At 44.7% G+C, this 20,314-nt stretch overlaps 1 protein-coding gene across 3 annotated transcripts in view; it reads right to left on the bottom strand.

Annotated features, from left to right (window-relative positions):
• LOC116978854 (tumor necrosis factor receptor superfamily member 27-like) overlaps window positions 1-20,314 on the bottom strand; it is an 86,216-nt gene that overhangs the window by 49,427 nt on the left and 16,475 nt on the right. For all 3 annotated transcript variants that reach the window (XM_033030097.1, XM_033030100.1, XM_033030099.1), the window contains exons 3-5: window positions 15,617-15,727; window positions 11,825-12,003; window positions 5,946-6,031 (exon numbers count right to left, since the gene is read on the bottom strand). In XM_033030097.1, coding sequence (XP_032885988.1) covers window positions 5,946-6,031; window positions 11,825-12,003; window positions 15,617-15,727 — 376 coding nt within the window. The remainder of the gene's footprint in view (window positions 1-5,945; window positions 6,032-11,824; window positions 12,004-15,616; window positions 15,728-20,314) is intronic.

Below are 20,314 nucleotides of genomic sequence, written 5' to 3'. Positions count from 1 at the left end.
AGCACGGACTCGGTGTTAATGTGCGGGGATCGCTGGTCAGCACGGACTCGGTGTTAATGTGCGGGGATCGCTGGTCAGCACGGACTCGGTGTTAATGTGCGGGGATCGCTGGTCAGCACGGACTCGATGGGCCAAAGGGCCTGTTTTCGCGGTGTATCTCTAAACTAAAAAAAACTAAAGCTTCAATTTTGGCAAAAATGATCCTCAATGATAACAACCTTCAATATTTGCTGTCTGTCTGGGTATTATCTACTTTACATATATATTTTTTTCTCTTCCACTGTCACATATTATCTCTGGCTGGGAGAGTGACTGTACAACCTGTTCCCAGGCCTCTGCCAATACCTTTCTATTAATAGTCATTGGCGAAACATATGATAGCGATTTTCAGCTCCAGCCTAGAGGGTTACGACCTGACCTGTGCTTCACACTTCCCTAAAATAAGTACTGACATCAGAAGGCAGATGGGTAGGGGGCAACTGTAGACTCTGATCCCGTGTTCCACTCTTCCATCATCCAGACTATGTCTCCCAGCAGATGATGCCACCGGGCATGGCTTCCAAGTCTCGTCTGAAGTCTCCAAGTGTTCCAAGATGATTCCCCCATGATACTACGCCCAGCCACACAGGAGCACATTCATTCCTTTTATTTCCTTTCCTCTACTTTTTGACAATTTATGCAGGCCGCAGTCCCGATGTTCCAACCTATCTCATTGTAGACCTTGCACCTATTATCAGCACTTTCTCTGCAACTGTAACATTATTTTTAAAGCTCTAATTTTTAAATATATTTATTTCTACGTGTGTGTGTGTGTGTGTGTGTGTGTGTGTGTGTGTGTGTGTGTGTGTGTGTGTGTGTGTGTGTTAGTACGTGTATATATACACACACACTGAGCTTTTTTTTTTACTCTCTCATTATTATATTGTTTACAGTGTAGTATGATTACATATTCTGTTGTGCTGCTGCAAGTAAGAATTTCATTGTTCTACCTGGGCCATATGACAATAAAACACTTGACCATAATGCGGACACACTTTCTTCTGCACTCTGATATTTTACTCTCTGCACTACATGTTCTACTTGTATACGACTTGGTCATACTCATGTACCAAGTTAAGAGTTCTGCATAAACATACACCATGGAAACAAGCCCTTCAGCCCACTGAGCCCACACCAATCACCAGTTCCATGTTATCCCACTTTCTCATCCACCCTACATACTGTGGGCAACTGACAGAGGTCAGTTAATCTACAACTCCGCACGTCATTGGGTTGTGGAAGGAAACCGGAGCAAACACATGTGGAACAGGGAGAACACGCAAACTCCACATAGACAGCACCCGAGTCAGGCTTGAAACCGAGTCTCTGGCACTGTGAGGCAGCAGGTACACCAGCCAATGCTACTCATAAGGTATGAAAATATTGGAGATCAGATCACAACTCATTTTATATGGTATTGTTGCAGTGATGGAAATGGGTTTTCGGAACTAGGAGTACTCTAAAGGGCCTGTCCCACTTACGTGTCCTTGGCACGCAAATTATGCGACCTTGTGGTCGCGTTGAGCCGCGATGGTTCCGCGAAGGTCGGGCGCGATTACATGTGCACGCACAGCCGTCTGGAGTGCGGGACGTCATTTGAAGATGGACACAAAGCTGGAGTAACTCAGCGGGACCGGCAGCATCTCTGGAGAGAAGCAATGGGTGATGTTTCGTGTCGAGACTCTTCTTCAGTTTGAAAAGAAGGGTCTTGACCCGAAACGTCATCCATTGCTTCTCTCCAGAGATGCTGCCAGTCCTGCTGAGTTACTCCTGCATTTTGTGTCTATCTTCAATTTTCTTGGCCCCGCTCTGGGAATAGAAGTGGGGGCAGATCCGGATCCGCAACGGCCGTGAGCCCCAGGCCGAGCTCGGTGATCGTTTGCCTGCTTCTGCCGCTGTTGAAGGTGAGAAGTTGCGTCGCGCCAGGGTCTTGGGCCTGTCCCACTTTGGCCGTCAGTTCCGCGACAGGCCGTTGGCGCGCGAAGATTTCGTTCACTACAAAAATTTCTGAGCCCCGCACAATGTCGCGCACAACTACATACCCCTCCGCGCTTCTAAGTGGGACCGGCTCCGCGCAGCCATACCATGCCCGTGCGCCTCAACGCGACCACGAGGTCGCGTAATTTGCGTGCCAAGGACACGTAAGTGGGACAGGCCCTTTAGGTCCTTGAAGCTGGGATTGGGAAGGAAGGAGGGTTTATGTGCAGTCATACCCAGTACAAGAAAGCACAACTTGTTTATTGTGTATTTATAATATAGTTTATTGTGTATTATATGTCATAGCTGCTTTCTTGCATCAGGCTCTCTCTCAGACAGACGAAAGCAATGATCATATGGTGGAATAGATGACATTTCGGGTCGAGACCCTTCTTCAGACTGACAGTCAAGGGAAAGGGAAACCGGAGATATAGTCATATCTTCCATTCATTTGTCCTTAGTACCGTCTATATCTCTTGTTCCTCTTTCCCCTGACTCAGTCTGAAGAAGGATCTTGACCTGAAATGTCATCTATTCCACTATGATCGTTGCTTTCGTCCATCTGTCCGCTCGCCCTTGGATTAAGTAGCACAGGATAAAGCTGCGAATTCACGCCATTTCCCTCCCATTCCCAATCTGACCTTTTTGTTCTGGGCCTCCTCCATTGTCAGAGTGAGGCCCAGCGCAAATTGGAGGAACAGCACCTCATATTTCGCTTGGGTAGCTTGCACCCCAGTGGTATGAACATTGAACTAACTTCAAATAGCCCTTGCTTTCCCTCTCTCCATCCCCTCCCCCTTCCCAGTTCTCCTACCAGTCTTACTGTCTCCGACTGCATTCTATCTCTGTCCCACTCACCCCTGACATCAGTATGAAAAAGGGTCTCGACCCAAAATGTCACCCATTCCTTCTCTCCAGAGATGCTGCCTGTTCCGTTGAGTTATTCCAGCATTTTACATAGATATATAGAAAAATAGGTACAGGAGTAGGCCATTCAGCCCTTTGAGCCATTTAATGTGATCATGGCTGATCATCCACAATCAGTACCCCATTCCTGCCTTCTCCCCATATCCCTTGATTCCACTAGCCCTAAGAGCTCTATCTAACTCTCCTTTGAATGCATCCAATGAGTTGGCCTCCACTGCCTTCCGAGGCAGATAATTCCACAAATTCACAACACTCTGGGTGAAAAGGTTTTTCCTCATCTCAGTTCTAAATGGCCTACCCCGTATTCTTAAACTGTGGCCCTTGGTTCTGGACTCCTCCAACATCGGGACCATATTTCCTGCATCTAGCGTGTCCACTCCCTTAATAATTTTATATTTCTATAAGATCATCCTTCTAAATTCCATTGGATACAAGCCCAGTCGTTCCATTCTTTCATCATATGACATTTCTGCCATCCCGGGAATTAACCTCGTGAACCTACGTTGCACTCCCTCAATAGCAAGAATGTCCTTCCTCAAATTAGGAGACCAAAACTGCATACAATACTCCAGGTGAGGTCTCACCAGGGCAGTGTACAACTGCAGAAGGACCTCTTTGCTCCTATACTCAAATCCTATCATTATGAAGGCCAACATGCCATTAGTTTTCTTCATTGCCTGCTGTTTCTTGCATGCTTACTTTCAGTAACTGATGTACAAGTACATCCAGGTATCGTTGCACTTCCCCTTTTCCTAATCTGACACCATACAGAAGAAGGATCTTGACCTGAAACGTCACCCATTCCTTTGCTCCAGAAATGCTGCCTGACCCGCTGAGTTACTCCAGCATTGTGTCTACCTGCCATTCAGATGATAATCTGCCTCTTGTTCTTGCCACTAAAGTGGATAACCTCACATTTCTCCACAGTATACTGCATCTGCCATGCATCTTCCCACTCACCCAACCTATCCAAGTCACCCTGCATCCTCATAGCATCCTCTTCACAGTTCACACTGCCATCCAGCTTTGTGTCATCTGCAAATTTGCTAATGTTACTTTTAATTCCTTCATCTAAATCATTAATATATATTGTAAATAGCTGCGGTCCCAGCACCGAGCCTTGAGGCACCCCACTAGTCACTGCCTGCCATTCTGAAAGGGAACCGTTAATTCCTTCTCTTTGTTTCCTGTCTGCCAACCAATTTTCTATCCATGTCAATACCCTACCCCCAATACCATGTGCTCTGATTTTGCCCACTAATCTCCTGTGTGGGACCTTATCAAAGGCTTTCTGAAAGTCCAGGTACACTACATCCACTGGCTCTCCCTTATCCATGTTACTGTCTACCTGAACTTGGTTATTAGGGATAACATTCATTTATTTTCATTCTTTTTTGAATGACAAATAATTTCAATTCAATTCAAAATGTACAGGTCTATTACCAAGAAGATCTTGGAACATTTCACAATGTTTGTCAATGATCTGCATAGTCTACTCTTCTGCCTCACTTTCCCAAAGTTTACTTACATTTAGAGTCTTGTTTTCTGACTCATCCTTCTCCCTCTAAACTAGTATATCGAATACCGTTCAACAGTGACTGCTAGCCAAGCGTTACTGCACCATTAACTAATTGACTAACTCAGACTAATTATTCATTATTTTTGTTAGCTGAAGGAAATATCGTTCCAGAAAAATTGAACACAATATTCTAACTATGGCACAGCCAATGATTTATACAAGTTTTCTATTAGCTTCTTAAGCATTATTTCCCATTTGAAAATGTAGCATATCATTTGCTTTTGAAGGTTTGTATATCTGAACCCTGATTTTTTCAATGTGCACATTTCATGCATCTCCTTTCTCCAAAATACCTCCCAAAATACATCATCGAGTTTTCGAGAGCGGAGAGCGGGTGAGAGAGCAAAGAGCGGGGGAGAGAGCGGAGAGCGGAGGAGAGAGCAGGGAGAGAGCGGAGAGCGGGGGAGAGAGCGGAGAGCGGAGGAGAGAGCAGGGAGAGAGCGGAGAGCGGGGGAGAGGCACGGAGGCAGAGAGGCACGGAGGCAGAGGCAACACATTGCTTCATAACATGATACCGGCTGGCTGAGGTTTGCAGGCTGAGGTTTGCTCAGTACCTGGATGGGAGAATTCCTGGAAATACCGGGTGCCAATCACTTGTTTACTCCTTTATAAGTGCGACCCAGTAGCGCAGCTGGTAGCACTGCTGCCTCGTACATCAGAGACCCGGGTTCGATACTGACTTCGAGTGCTGGCTTGAAAAGTGAAAAGCTTTTTTGTTGCGTGCTATCCAGTCAGCATAAAGTCAAGCCGTTCACCATGTTCAGATTTCGGAAAAAGGGAAACGAAGATTTAAAAGAGTGGAGCAATTATAATGAATGATAGCAGATTCATTTCTAGCTCCAGCACGCAAAGTGTCGCCTGATGTTGTCAGCACTCTGTGTGGAGCTTGCATGTTCTCCCTGTGACTGTATGGGTTTCTTCTGGGTGCTCCAGTTTCCTCCCACATCCCAAAGATGTGCAGGTTTGTAGGTTAATTGGCCTCTGTAAATTGCCCGTAGTGTGAAAGGAGAGGATGAGAAAGCAGGATAACATAGAACTAATATGAATGGGTGATCCAGGGCAGCATGGTGGTGCAGTGGTAGAGCTACTGCCTTACAATGCCAGAGACATGGGTTCAATCCTGACTATGGATGCATGTCTGAATGGAGTTTGTACGTTCTCCCCGTGACCTGCGTGGGTTTTCTCCGAGATCTTTGTTTCCTCCCACACTCCAAAGACGTACAGGTTTGTAGGTTAATTGTCTTGGTATAAATGAAACTTTGTCCTTAGCTTGTGTAGGGCAGTGTTAGTGCGCGGGTATCGCTCGTCGGTGCAGACTTGGAGGGCCGAAGGGCCTGTTTGCACGCTGTATCTCTGAACTAAACACTAAGGTCTATGCACATTCACAATCCTGTATAAAATGTGGAGAGGAGCTGGCACTTACACTGGGATTGATTGGGACCCACTGGATCACTGCAGGGAATACACTCCATGTCCAGTATTCCTCCAAGTCGGGTCTTCCTGTAGAATCTGAAAGAAAAAAGACAGAAACATAGAAAAATAGGTGCAGGAGGCCATTCGGCCCTTCGAGCCAGCCCTGCCATTCAATATGATCATGGCTGATTATCTAAAATCAGTACCCCGTTCCTGCTTTTTCCCCCATATCCCTTGATTCCTTTAGCCGTAAGAGCTAAATCTAACTCCCTCTTGTAAACATCCAGTGAATTGGCCTCCACTGCCTTCTGTGGCAGAGAATTCCGCAGATTCGCAACTCTTTCAGTGAAAAGGTTTTTCCTCATCTCAGTCCTAAATAGTCTACCGCTTATTCTTAAACTGTGACCCCTGGTTCTGAACTCCCCCAATATTGGGAACATATTCCCTGCATCTAACCTGTCCAATCCTTTAAGAATTTTATATGTTTCTATAAGATCTCCTCTCATCCTTCTAAATTCCAGTGAATACAAGCACAATCGACTCATTCTTTCATCAAGACGTCAGTCCCGCCATCCTAGGAATTAACCTGGTGAACCTACGCTGCACTTCCTCAATAGCAATAATGTTTTTCCTCAAATTAGACCAAAATTGCACATAATACTCCATTTGCTGTCTCATCAGGGCCCTGTACAAATGCAGTACGACCCCCTTGCTCCGAAACAAATCCTCTTGCAATGAAGGCCAACATGCCATTAGCTTTCTTCACTGCCTGCTGCACTCGCATGCTTGCTTTCAGTGACTGATGTACAAGCACACCCAGGTCTCGTTGCATCTCCCCTTTTCCTAATCTGACACCATTCAGATAATAATCTGCCTTCCTGTTCTCGCTACCAAAGTGGATAACCTCACATTTATCCACATTATACTGCAACAGCCATGCTTCTGCTCACTCACCCAACCTATCCAAATCACCCGGCAGCCTCATAGCATCCTCATCAGAGCTCACACGGCCACCCAGCTTTGTGTCATCCGCAAACTTGGAGATGTCATGTTCAATTCCCTTGTCTAAATCGTTAATATATATTGTAAATAACTGGGATCCCAGCATCAAGTCTTGTGGCACCCCAGGAGTTACTGCCTGCCATTCTGAAAAGGACCTGTTAATTCCTACTCTTTGCTTCCTGTCTGCCAACCAGTTCTCTATCCATGTCATTACCCTGCCGCCAATACCATGTACTCTAATATTGCACACTAATCTCTTGTGTGGGACCTGTCAAAGGCTTTTTGAAAAGCCAGATACACCACATCCACTGGCTCTCCCTTATCCATTCTACTTGTTACAACATCAAAAAATGCCGGATTAATCAAGCATGATTTCCCCTTCATAAATCCATGGTGACTTTGACCGATCCTGTCACTGCTTTCCAAATGCACTGCTATAAGTGGCTGCGTCCGCTGGACTGGAGGGCGGCAGCTACGACCGCCCCGGGTGTTTGAGCTGGCCCGTTGCGGGGTTCGGTGAGCCGCGGGACCGATTTACCATCGCCCGGTGGGGTATCGCCTCAGCGCAGAGGGAGAAGAGGAGGGAAGAGACTGGAGCCCTAAGATTTTTGCCTCCACCACAGTGAGGTGTTTGGAGAACTCACTGTGGTGGATGTTAATTTGTGTTTATTGTTGTTATTATTGCATGATTGTATGTATGACTGCAGGCACGAAATTTTGTTCAGACCGTAAGGTTTGAATGACAATAAAGGCATTCAATTCAATTCAATTCAATTCAATATAACAACTTTAATAATCGACTCCAGCATCCTCTCCACTACTGATGTCAGGCTAACTGGTCTATAATTCCCCGTTTTCTCTCTCTCTCCAGTCCACAGGAACTGATCCAAAGTCGAGAGAACATTGGAACATGATGACCAATGCATCGATGATTTCTATGGTCACCTCCTTGAGTACTCTGGGGTGCAGACCATCAGGCCCTGGGGATTTATCTGCCTTCAGTCCCAACAGTTTACCTAACACCATTTTCTGACTAATGTGGATTCCCTTCAGTTCTTCCCTCCCACTAGATCCTCGGTCCGCTAGCATTTCTGTGAGATTGTTTATGTCTTCCTTAGTGAAGACAGAACCAAAGTACTCGTTTAACCGTTCTGCCATTTCCTTGTTTCTCATTATAAATTCACCTGTCTGACTGTAAGGAATCTACATTTGTCGTCACTGATCTTTTCCTTTTTACATATCTACAGAAGCTTTTACACTCAGGTTTTATATTCCCCGCCAGCTTTCTTTCATGTTCTTTTTCCCCTCTTAATTAACACCTCTGTCCCCCTCTGTTGAGTTCTAAATGTCTCCTCCAGTTTGCTGTTTCCTCTGGCCAATTTATGTGCCTTTTCCCTGGATTTAACACTATCGTTGATTTCCCTCATTAGCCACGGTTGAGCCGCCTTCCCCGTTTTATTTTTTTGCCACAGGGATGACCAATTTTTGAAGTTCATCCATGCGGTCTTTAAATCTTTGCCGTTGCATTTCCACCGTCAACCCTTTAAGTATAATTTGCCCGTCTATCCGAGCCAATTCCCATCTCATACCTTCAAAGTTTCCTTTCTTTAAGTTCAGGACCCTAGTGTTTGAATTAACCGTGTCATTCGCCATCCTATTGCAGAATTCCACCATATTATGGTCACTGTTGCCCAAGGGGCCTTGCACAAGATCGCTAACTAATCCTTCCTCATTACACAATACCCAGTCTAGGATGGCCTGCCTTCTAGTCGATTCCTCTACATATTGGTTTAAAAACCCATCCCGTATACATTCCAGGAAATCCTCCTCCTCAGCACTGTAACCAATTTGGTTGGCTCCATCTATATGTAGATTAAAGTCACCCATGATAACTGCTGTACCTTTGCTACATGCATCCCTAATTTCCTGCTTGATGCTATCCCCAACCTCCCTACTGCTGCTTGATGGTCTGTATACAACTCCAACATGCGTTTGCTGCCCTTGACTATTTCGCAGTTCTACCCATACCGATTCTACAGCATCCAAGCTAATGTCTCTCCTTGCTATTGCATTAACCAGCAATGCCACCCCACCTCCTCTTCCTTTCTGTCCATCCTTCCTGAATATTGAATACCCCTGCATGTTCAGCTCCCAGCCTTGGTCACCCTGGAGACATGTCTCCGTAATTCCAACTATATCATATTCCTTAACTACTAACTGCACATTCAATTAATCCACGTTATTACGAATGCTCCTCGCATTAAGGCACAAAGCTTTCAGGTTTGTCTTTCTTATCTCCCTTCTACCATGTGCTTCTGTCGTTTAAGACAACGTTTTATTGAGGAACCTTCGGAAGCCCTATATCAAAAAAGGACTGCAGAAGAAAACACAAGAGGAATTATGACTACACGACACCAACCAGCAATCTAAAAGCAGCTCCAATAAAAAAACATTTATGATTTAGCTAATCCACAGCCAGGAGTACCCAGTAGCAACCTGATCCTGGGAAAGAACTGAACACAGAGGCTGTGTGTCCAAAGATAGAATCCTACAGGAAAGGCATTCCACACCAGGATAACCATCAACATATATATCCCATGCAATAGCTGTCTTGCAACAGGCTTTGAGTAAAGATTGATCACCTCCAATGTGCATAAACACCCGATGAAATTCACTGATCACGATGTGTACATCTTCTATTTGTTATCTGTAATTTTGTTCCCAATAAAATAATGATATTTTAACCCATATAATCCTCAGAATCGTAGCAAGCACAGAAATAGTCCCTTCGGCCCACCATGTCCATGCTGACTAAGTTCCAGTTATCAATTAATCTGTGTTAAAACTCTTATCCCCTTTAAAACTAATTTCCTTACCTTAAGCCTACCCCCTCTTGTTTTTGATATCACTAGCATGAGAAAAGATTCTGATTATCTGCCCACTCTGTGCCTTTTATGATGTTGTAAACTTCTACAACTCCTACACTTCAAGGAAAACACAAGGGCATCAGTAAATAGGAACAGGACTGGGCCACTCCGCCCTTCAAGCCTGTCCTGCCATTTAATATGTAGATTTGCTGCCTTACAGACCCAGGTTCAATCCTGACTACGGGTGCTGTCTGTACAGAGTTTGTACGTTCTCCCTGTGACCGTATGAGTTTTCTCCAGGTGCTTTGGTTTCCTCCCACAATCCAAAGGCATACAGGTTTGTCGGTTAACTGGCTTTGGTAACGTTGTAAATTGTCCCTAGTGCGTAGGATAGTGCTGGTGTACGGGGTGATCGCTGGTCAGCAAGTGGAAACATCTCAACATCTACCATCACACATGTTTGAATAAGGGCGAAAGGCAAAGCTGGCAAGGTCAGAGAACCTTGAACGATAATGGATGTTGAAGGTTCTCAGGAAGAAAATATTTATTTTTAAAATATTTTTTCATTTTAAATACATCAACACAAAAAAAAGGACATGTTAATAAGAAACACTGAAATACAACACAAAAGGGAAAATACAAAAATATACAGAAACATAAAAGAAATAATAAAAAAATAATAAATGTATATAATACAACCATCCCATGTCACACACCCACCCACCTGGCTAATTAAGAGTGAAGAGTGCACCTACACATAACAAAATGTAACAAACCCTTAGTCTGGCAGAACCAGCAAGTCGGTAAAATATGATTAAAAAAAAGGTTGCCATTTATGAAAAAAATGTATCAGTACATCCCCTCAATGGATATTTAATTTTCTCAAGTTTAAAAAACCCCACCACATCTTTGAGCCACTGTGACACAGAGGGTGGGCTACAGCTCCCACTGTAGGAGTAGGCGACGTCTGGCTATTAAAGATGTAAAATTAATAATTTCTTGTTGCACAGAGTTTAATCGACCCGACTCATCCGGGGCCCCAAAGATTGCAATCGGGAAGAAAATATAATTGTACGGTGCACAAAGCTAACGAGGATCAAGGGAATCTTTTGCGGAAAGTGGAGTGTAATGGAGAACTTAAAAGAATTTTGAAGGGCAAAGAGACGCAAAATGTCCTTAATAATAATAATAATGGATGGGATTTATATAGCGCCTTTCTAGAATACTCAAGGCGCTTTAGGAAAATCAGGAATAAGAGGGTAACCAAGGAATGACTGGGTCTCCTTAAGGGCCTGTCCCACTTTCACAACCTAATTCACGACCTCTGCCGAGTTTGCCCTTGACTCATACTCGCAGCATGGTCGTCACGAGGTCGTAGGAGGTCATAGGGAGGTCGTAGTAGGCCGTGATGCTAGTCGTAGGTACTCGTGGCATCAAGAGGGCAGTGGAGGTCAAATCACTGGATGGAATTAAGAGAGAGTTAGATAGAGCTCTAAGAGCTAGTGGAATCAAGGCAGGCACGGGTTATTGATTGGGGACGATCAGCCATGATCACAATGAATGGCGCTGCTGTCTCGAAGAGCCGAATGGCCTCCACCTGCACCTATTTTCTATGTTTCTAAGTAGGTCGGGGCGTTTTTCTAGCATGATGAAAAATGTCCACAAGTAAAAAAGGTCGTGAATTTGGTCGTGAAAGTGGGACAGGCCCTTTAGACACCAAATGAATAATCTAAGTGTGGAGTTAATGTGGACAAGGTCCAAAATGGATACTTCTTTATCTCTATTCATCAAGGAGGAGGACATTGTAGATAGTGAGTTCAGGTTGGTCATATGAATAATGTGGAGCAGGTCAGTGTTGGTTTTCATTGATGAAGCCCCAAGCATGAGAACCCCTCACTGGAACATGCTGGTCTTGAACTCTTACTATCTACTTTTGAGAAATGTTTTGCCAACATTAGTGACCCAGGCAACATGAATTTCAAGGAATGGCATGATAGATCGTCACTGTGCTCACACTTACCCTGGCAAGCATTTCCCGCACACAGCATTGCTAGACACGGTGCAATTCATTCCCCGAAACCGATTCACCAGGGGGCAAACGAGACACCGCTTGCATTTCTGTGGTCCCCAAGCATCCTTGTACCTGTTGGATCTGCAGGGCAGGCACTCGGCATCAGCCCCAACTCCAAAACCGCAGTCCTGCAACAATAGGTCGACAATCATGGAAAGGTTATAACATGGGTCAAGGTCATAGAGCACGTTGACAGGGCCATCCCTCAACTTGTTCATGGAGACCAAGATGCCCAACTTAAGCTAGACCCATCTATCTGTGTTTGACCCACATCCCTCAAAACCTTTGCTAACCGATGGTCTTGTGGTCATTCAGCCCATTGACCCGTGTTGGCTCTGCGCTTGTCCCACTCCCCACACTCGCCTCGCAACTCTGCAATTAATTTTTTTCTCTTTTCAAATACTGATCCATTATTGAATTCCAGAAATGCATCAGCTCCCCTACGCCCCCTCCCAGTGTCTTCTATATCCTAGGAAACAAGGAACTGCAGATGCTAGAAAGTCACCAAATACTGGAGTAACTCAGCAGGTCAGGCAGCATCCCTGCAGAACATGGATAGGTGACGTTTCAGTTTAAGAATCTTCTTCAGACTAGTCTGATGAGGGGTCCTGACCCAAAATGTCACCAATCCTATGTTCTCCAGGGATGCTGCTTGACCCGCTGAGTTACTTCTTTCAATATCCCAAGTGCTCATTGCATCAAAAAATGTAATCTCATATATTTTATGGTTCCTTTGCCGATTGCATTCATTCTGTATCCTCTGGTTTTTGATCCTTCTGTTTTCTCCCAATCTACTCTCCCTTGACTCTTCATGACTTTAAATCCCTTGATTAGATCTGCTTCCTACCTCTGTTCGATGGAGAATAAGCCAACTTTTTCCAATCTAACTACATAAATAAGTTCTTCCTCCCTGAAATAATTCTAATAAATCTTTTCTGCACCTTCTCCGAGGCCTCCAAGAGTTTAGTTTAGATATAGAGTAGAAATAGGCCCTTCGACCCACCGAGTCAACTTCGACCATCAATCACCTTGTACACCAGCACAATCCTACACACTAGGGACAATTACTATTTTTACCAAAGTCAATTAACCTACAAACCTACATGTCTTTGGAGTGTGGGAGGAAACAGAGCACCCAAAGAAAACCCACACGGTCACAGGGAGAACGTACAAATTCCATACAGATAGCACCTGAGGTCAGGATTGAACCCAGATCTCTGGCGCTGTAAGGTAGCAACTCTACCGCTGCGCCACTGTGACTCCCTAAAGAAAAGTTTTTCCTAAAGTAAACTTGGCAAGCAAATCAGAAAATCTGGAACTTGAGGGAATCCACACTCTCACAGGAAAGGCAGCAATTGAAGAAGTGTTGATTAGTAGCAGACTTCTGGTTGGATTCCATCCTTCTAGGATGATCGTACATAATTTGTATTCATTGCACATCAACATAGAGAGAAAGGAAGGCCCTTTCTTCCTGGGCCCAGGCTCTCAATAAGCACAGCATCCCATTAAAACACAGAAGCAATCCTTTGGTGCTCAAGTCATAATCCTTACAAATGTGCTGCAGATACCATCAGGCCATTTGCACTGTTGTAAAACAGAAGCAAGTGTCAAGTTAATATTTGCAAGTTGCATCTGGGTGTCATTAGGATTCTGGCAATACTCTGCACAGGATCTGCACATGGCTCAAAACTTCCCCACAGAGCACAGATTCAACAGTTGCAAAGTCAGCAACACCTATCAGTGAGGGATCTACAATCAGATGGCCCCTACTTCACATGATCTCACTGGTCAAGTCATTGCTTTCTCTCCTCAAGATGTTCATCCAGCATCTCTACAACATGGCCACACACCAAAATGCTTCAAGAACATTCTCATTGCAGCACCTCCATAACACAGCAAGCACCGAGCCGCTTCAAGGAGATTCTAAGCTAATGCACCAGTTCATATTGATGCTGCCTGACCCGCTAAACTACTCCAGCACTAAACTAGCACCTGCAGTTCTTTGTGTCAACAATTTATATTAGTTGCCGGTATTTACCTCCTCAGCCGTGAGTGAGTTTGCGACACAAGTAAACATATGTGCAGTTGAAGATATTTTAACCTTTTCCGCAGCCAAGTGCTGTGCCCCAATCTGTGCCCCAATTTTCAACTGCGAAGCACACATTTCCTTCAAACCCAGCACACACACACCAGGTTCAATGGTTGCAAAGTCAGCAACACCAGTACATGGAGGGGACATGGAGGTACAGCAGGAAGTGTAGAAAGCGAATAGCTTGTTGGCCTTTATAACAAGAGGAGTTGAGTATAGGAGTAAAGAGGTCCTTCTGCAGTTGTACAGAGCCCTAGTGAGACCACACCTGGAGTATTGTGTGCAGTTTTGGTCCCCTAATTTGAGGAAGAACATTCTTGCTATTGAGGGAGTGCAATGTAGGTTTACAAGGTTAATTCCCGGGATGGCGGGACTGTCATATGCTGAGAGAATGGAGCAGCTGGGCTTGTACACTCTGGAGTTTAGAAGGATGAGAGGATATCTTATTGAAATATATAAGATTGTTAAGGGTTTGGACACGCTGGAGGCAGGAAATATGTTCCCGATGTTGGGGGAGTCCAGAACCAGGGGCCACAGTTTAAGAATAAGGGGTAAGCCATTTAGAACGGAGACGAGGAAACACTTTTTCTCACAGAGAGTTGTTGAGTGTGTGGAATTCTCTGCCTCAGAGGGCGGTGGAGGCAGGTTCCCTGGATGCTTTCAAGAGAGAGCTGGATAGGGCTCCTAAAGATAGCGGAGTCAGGGGATACGGGGTAAAGGCAGGAACGGGGTACTGATTGGGGATGATCAGCCATGATCACATTGAATGGCGGTGCTGGCTCGAAGGGCAGAATGGCCTACTCGTGCACCTATTGTCTATTGATGGGGGAGAGAAGCAAGTTTCACTTCATGTACAGTCATAGAGTGGAAACCCTTGGCCAAACTTGCCCACACCAGCCAACATGTCCCAGCTACACTAGTCAAACCTGCCTGCGTTTGCCGATATTGCTCCAAACCCGTCCTATCCATGTACCTGTTTAACAGTTTCTTAAACGAGGGGAAAGTCCCAGCCTCAACTACCTCCTCTGGCAGCTCGTTCCATACACTCATCACCCTTTGTGTGAAAAAGTTTTCTCTCATTTTGTTTATAGATGAGTTATAATATGGCCACGCACCAAAACACACCAAGGAAATTCTTATTGCAGCACCTCCATAACATAGGCAAACCTCTAGCCACTGCAAGGATATTCTGCCAAGGCACCAGTTTATATTAGGTCAGAGAACATGATGTCATCTGACCCACTGAGTTACACCATCACTTTGTGTCATTTTCTTTTCTAAACCAGCATCTGAAGTTGCTTGTGTCACCAATTTATATTATATGCTCTTAGAAAAACTTTAGAATTCTTCAGCTCAAAGCACTAAAAGACAGAAGATGACCTCCAAGGGATTCTCTCAGTATCCATCATTCAGGCTTCAGAGACAGAAATAGTTAACAGTTCGAGCTAATGACCTTTGACTAGAATTGATAACAGCAAACATTTGAAATAGTTGACCTGAATTTTCCACTGTTTATCTCGCTCCACTTGCTGTCTGACCCTGTGAGCATTTCTGGCATTTTCTGTCCTTTGTTTTAGACTTCCAGTTTCTGCAGTGTTTTTTGTGTCCCTTGCAGAGTGGACTGATTGCTGGCACCCTCCACAGTTGCATACCTTAGTCAGTTCCAGTCCAGGTCCACACTCTTTGCAGAACTTGCAGTTTCCGTCGGCATCCAGAAACTCATTCTCCCGACAATCCCTCGCGATGGCAAAGATATCGAGTCGCTGAAGGAGAAGTCAGAAAAGATAAATTATGGATGCATGACTTTCTACAGTTGTATAGGTACTTCCTCAGCACACAGTCAGTACTCCTGAGGCAAGAGTCTGATTGTTTCTTTGGTTTTTTTTTTTAATGTTGTTATAAAAATTTTCACCGGAACTATATATAAAAAAATTGAAACAATTCTTTGAGATGATGACAGCTCCAATTAGAGAAATATAGAGAAATACTGGCAGTTTTGATACTGTGCGGAAAATATAAGCAATACCGACAAGACCTCAATGGAATAAAGTTTCTTAAGTAAAAGTCTAACTAAATATTCTGGACGGACTCAAATATAGCTGTCCTATCGATCAATTTGGGGAAATCTAACAATTCAGGCCTGCACCTAGCATGATGCATACATTTCCAGCTCCAATAGGATATTTTGGCAAGGTTGAGAATTTAATGAAACTCATGATCCAATTTTAAATTTATGTGCTTAACAGGAACTCTGTGCACCGGGAAGATCAAAATGACAACCAGATGTCGATGTGTCTCTGTCATCACAAAACAACAGCCCCCTGCCCCAATCCTGCCATATTCAATCGCAGGTCAAGACCAGTGATGACAGCTCCATTTATAACACAGAGGCATAGCTCATGGACTACCGGCCAAGTTCTAGACCATCGATCCAGATAAAGGACTGCGTGTTCCACCAATTGTAACTGAGGGAATTCAATTCAAGTAGTGAAGTGTGCAGACCATGTGGGAGCTTTGACGTGGAAACGCACACGAACAGCTGACTGGTCTTTGGAAACGGCTGCATACGCAGTAGCGTACAGTTGTCGAGACTACTGGGATGTATAACTCGAAAATAAAGCAGTGAGCTTAAAGAATTAGGGCGGCACAGTGGCGTAGCGGTAGAGCTACTGCCTCACACCACCAGAGAACCGGGTTCGATCCTGACTACAGGTGCTTGTCTGTTCGTTCTCCCCGTGACCTACGTGGGTTTTCTCCAAGATCTGAAGTTTCCTCCCACACTCCAAAGGTACAGGTTTGTAGGTCAATTGGCCTGGTATAAATGTAAATTGTCCCTAGTGTGTGTAGGACAGTGCAAGGATCACTGGTCAGTGCGGACTCAGCAGGCCGAAGTGCCCGTTTACGCGCTCTATCTCTAAACTAAACTACTTGCCCTACACATGTGCACCTTTGCGCAAGTCACCTATTATGCGAGGTGGGGAATGCATGTATTGCAAAGCATGGACCTCTGGGGTTGGCATTAAAATCCATCTAGCTCACTGATGTCCTTCAGGAAAGGATATCTGCTGCCCTTCCGCAGCCAGACCCGTGATCCAGTCCCACCAATGTGCGTAACTCTTAATCAGCCTCCTCAGTTCAGAGATGACCAGAGATGGACAATATATTGAAGTCCTCTCCCATGTCATCGAAAGGATCAATAAAATTGTGCTTGTTCCTTCCTTTGTAAATGTCAGTTTACATTTTGAGAGTCATGGGTCACAGATTTTTTTGTACTTTCATTCAGCAGATACATATTCAGTCTCCTCTGTAATACCTGACCTCAACACATGGGAGAAGTTGTTTCAGGCATGGATTTTGTGATTCACCGGTTCAATGCATAGCCAACACATTATACATTTAGAATGATTGTGACCAAACTCTTAAGCATATACATTTAGGGATCTACTGCCCATCACTCCCAACTCAATTCGAGCTAGGTTGCAATAATCACCATCCTGGGCATGAAAAATAAATGAGCAATATGCTGGAGCTAACATTTTAGCAGATTCTTCTTTGGGAAGACCACACAGAGAGTCATCATGCTCCAGGGTTATCTTGCATAATCGCATCCAAACTCATCTCCAAACTCCTGGACATAGGAACCAGCACGTCCCTCAGCCACTGGATCGTCAACTTTCTGACCCAAAGAACACAGTCAGCGAGGATAGGTGATAACACCTCCTCCACAATAATTCCCAATGTCCCCACAAGGATGTGTTCTCAGTCCCCTTCTATACTCCTTTTACATTCACAACTATAGGGCCCAATTTGGCTCTGACTCAATCTACAAGTTTGCAAACTACACCACTGTAGTGGACCAGATCACGAACAATGACAAGACAGACTACAGGGGGAGAGAGAGAGAGAGAGAGAACTAATAACACAGTGTCAGGTCAATAACCACTCCATCAATATTAGCAAGATGAAGGAACTAGTTATCGACTTCAAGCATGGTGGAGTACATGACCCGGTCAGCATCAATGGTGCTGAAGTGAAAATGGTTAAAAGTTTCAAGTTCCTCAGCATTAATATTAACAATCTGTCGTGGACAAACCACAATGATGCAACAGCCGGGAAGGCCGACCAACACCTCTTCTTCCTTGGGAGACAGAGGAAAATCGGCATGTCTTCACCGACTCTTGCAAGCTTCTTCAGATGCACCATAGTAGGCATACTGACAGGTTGTATCAGAGCTTGTTTTGGGAACTGCTCTACCCAAGACTGTACACAAAAAAAGTAATAAACCTAAACCTAACGATTGTGTGGGGCACTAAACTAACACGAGGCATTCCTTTGCTTAGATTGGGCCCAGGACCAGATTTACTGGCGGCAACAGTAGCACAGCTGATCCGTTTGGATAGCAGGCAAAGCAAGGCTTTCCATTGTACCTCGGAACACATGACAATAATAAACCTACACCTAAAGGGGTCCAGATTGTCTGTGGCATTGTTAATGTACAAGATCAAACTTCACTGCACAATTTGCCCCTACTGAAGGACAGCTGGGTTGATGCCTGTGGGTAGGCAGTGCTTGGTTTGGTCCAATACAGAAGGATTGGAGAAGGAAAAGAAGCCAGAAGAGGTGGCTCAGGTTACCGGGTTGGGAAAAATGGCGATGATGGGGAGACACTGTGAGTGTGCTGTCATCACCTCAGTATGCAGCACCATCAACATGACAGCGTGGAGCTATAGTAGAAGAACCGGGAGCTGGGAACTACATTATGAGTTGGGACAACAGAAGCAAAAAGATTTATGTGGACCATTTAACTTAAGAGTCATACCGCACAGATACAGGCTCTTTGGCCCAACTTGCCCGCATTGACTAGCATGCCCCATCTACGCTAGTCTCACCTGCATGTGTTTGACCCATATCTCTTTAAACCTATCATATCTATGTACCTATCCAAATATATATTTTTAATGACATTGTGGTACTTGCCTCAACGATTCCTCTGGCAGCTTGTTCCATATGCCCATCCCCCTTTGTGTAAAAAAGTTGCCCCTCGGATTCCTATTAAATCTTTCCCCCCCCTCCCCCCCTCACCTTAAACATATATCCTCTGGTTCTTGATTTCCCTACTCTGGGAAAAAGATTGTGCATTTACCCAATATATTCCTCTTGTGATCTTATACAACGCTATAAGATCACCCATCATCCTCCTGCACTCCAAGGAATAAAGTCCCAGTCTGCTCAACCACTCCCTATAGCTCAGGCCCTAGACTCCTGGCAACATCCTCGTAAATCTTCTCTGCACCCCTTCCAGCTTAACACCATCTTTCCCATAACAGGGCGACCAAGATTGAACAATACTCTACATGTGGCCTCACCAATGTCTTGTACAACAACAACATGCCCTCCCAACTTGTGTACCCGATTCTCATGAAGATGGTAATCAAGAACATGTTCTGGAAGAACAGAATTTACTGAAGAAGGGTCTCGACCCAAAACGTCACCTATTCCTTTTCTCCAGATATTCTGCCTGACCTGCTGAGTTACTCCAGCTTTTTGTGTCTATTTACTGTGTACCATTGGTTCTGACATACAGTCATTGCTGGTTGGGAGGCACTGGGGAACTCTCACTGAGTAGATCACAGCCTACAAGAGGAGGTGATGTCCCAGAATTGAAAGCTTCCATAGTGAATGCGGGGGATAGCTCGTCCACCATTGCGGTTGAGTAAATCTTGGAAGAAAACCATTTCAACTGTGTATACATGAGATGTTGCACATGTTAAATATTTATACTGGTTGAAATTATTCATGGTTTGAGTGGATTTGTTTCCTTCGATAATGGATGCAGTGAAGGGTATATGGGGTACTTTGAAGAGCATGTACTAGCCTGTACCTTGGCCACCGCAAATCTCCCAGTTGCCAAACACTTTAACTCCCCCCATTCCCACATGGATCTTTCTGTCCTGGGCCTCTCCACTGTCAGGAATGAGGCCAAATACAAATTGGAGGAACAGCACCTCATATTTAGTTTGGCCAGCGGTATAAATATTGAATTCTCTAGCCACAAGTAACCCTTGCATTCCCCTCTCTCTCCGTCCCTCCTCCACCTAGCCGTTGTACTTGTTTCACTGTCGTCCTGCTGAGTTCCACTGTTTGTATTACCCGCTATCACCTTTCCTACAGCCAACAATAGACCACTGTGGGCTCCACCTTTCCTTGATCACGGTTGCTGGCTTTCATCCGTCTTTTTGCATGTCATTAATTTGTTCTACGTATGTACCTTTTCATATCTCTCGGTTCCCTCTCCCCTGACTCTCAGTCTGAAGAAGGGTCTTGACCCGCAACATCACCTATTCCTTTAC

Source organism: Amblyraja radiata, chromosome 12, assembly GCF_010909765.2.
Source record: "Amblyraja radiata isolate CabotCenter1 chromosome 12, sAmbRad1.1.pri, whole genome shotgun sequence".
NCBI lineage: Eukaryota > Metazoa > Chordata > Chondrichthyes > Rajiformes > Rajidae > Amblyraja > Amblyraja radiata.
Note: the sequence above shows the minus strand (reverse complement) of the source record. Positions and strands in the feature narration are given on the sequence as shown.